Raw genomic sequence first — 916 nt, forward strand, 5'->3', positions numbered from 1 at the left:
TCCTTGCCGTGGGGCTGAGGGGGTGTTTGTTTACTGCTAAGGTGTTTTTTTTGTTTGGTTTTTTTTTGTCCTGAAGGTTGTTAGTGTGATATGAACTAAAGCTTCTTTTATTTTTTTTTCTTACTTAAGACCTTGCTTTTTTTGGGGGACTTTAAGGCGTTTTCCTTACTATGTTTCAATTTCTAGTCTTAGTTGAACATGGATGTTATTCTGTGTATGTTAAAAGCTTGGTGTTATGTGTGGCTATAGCTTTTCTCTTGGTAAGGTAATATGCTGACTGTAGGGTTTTTTTGGGGGGAAGTAACTGTTAAGAGCGGGACTCCTTATAATAAGGAACTGGAGGATTTGTTTGGCAGGTGGTAGGAGCCAGAGAGGTTATCTTTCTCTAATTTCACTAACCATTTTCTTCATTCATTGGCAGTAATAACTTCATAAATTCAAGGTGTCTTACCCTTAGTAATGATGATAATAACTGAGCTATTCTTTAGGCTTGGTAGTACAACCGGGAAGAGTTTTTGTGTATTGAGGTAAAGCTGATTTAAACACAAAAACTAAAAATGTTTGAAAACATAATATTCTTAAAAATGCTTTATAAGGTATGTAGATGAACTCATTTTTATGCAAATAAAGTGTCTATCACCATACTGATGAACTCTCTTTAGAACTGCTCTGACTGCAGAGTAGTTCCAAAGCACTGTGTTCCATCATCTTGTCTGAATTGTGTAGGGCAAGTTTAATTGCCTAGTTCAGACTGATCTATGAGATGTAATGCTGAGTTTAAATGCTGTGGGGTGCTGTTTAAGAAATAAGCTTTTCCATTGTGCTGAACTTTCTCAGTGGGGCAGTCTAACGCTTGTTGGAGTTACTCATGTGGCAGTATTGCCTGTATGACTGGGTTAATTTGCTCAGTGCTGAC

The 916-nt window shown here is 37.1% G+C and overlaps 1 protein-coding gene across 1 annotated transcript in view; it reads right to left on the minus strand.

Annotated features, from left to right (window-relative positions):
- GC (GC, vitamin D binding protein) overlaps positions 1–708 on the minus strand; it is an 8577-nt gene extending 7869 nt beyond the window's left edge. The window contains exon 1 of the mRNA XM_026847908.1: positions 641–708. Coding sequence (XP_026703709.1) covers positions 641–708 — 68 coding nt within the window. The remainder of the gene's footprint in view (positions 1–640) is intronic.
- Between the last annotated feature and the right edge of the window lie 208 nt (positions 709–916).

The sequence above is a fragment of the Athene cunicularia genome, assembly GCF_003259725.1.
Source record: "Athene cunicularia isolate RWA chromosome 4 unlocalized genomic scaffold, athCun1 chr4_part2, whole genome shotgun sequence".
Classification (NCBI taxonomy): Eukaryota; Metazoa; Chordata; class Aves; order Strigiformes; family Strigidae; genus Athene; species Athene cunicularia.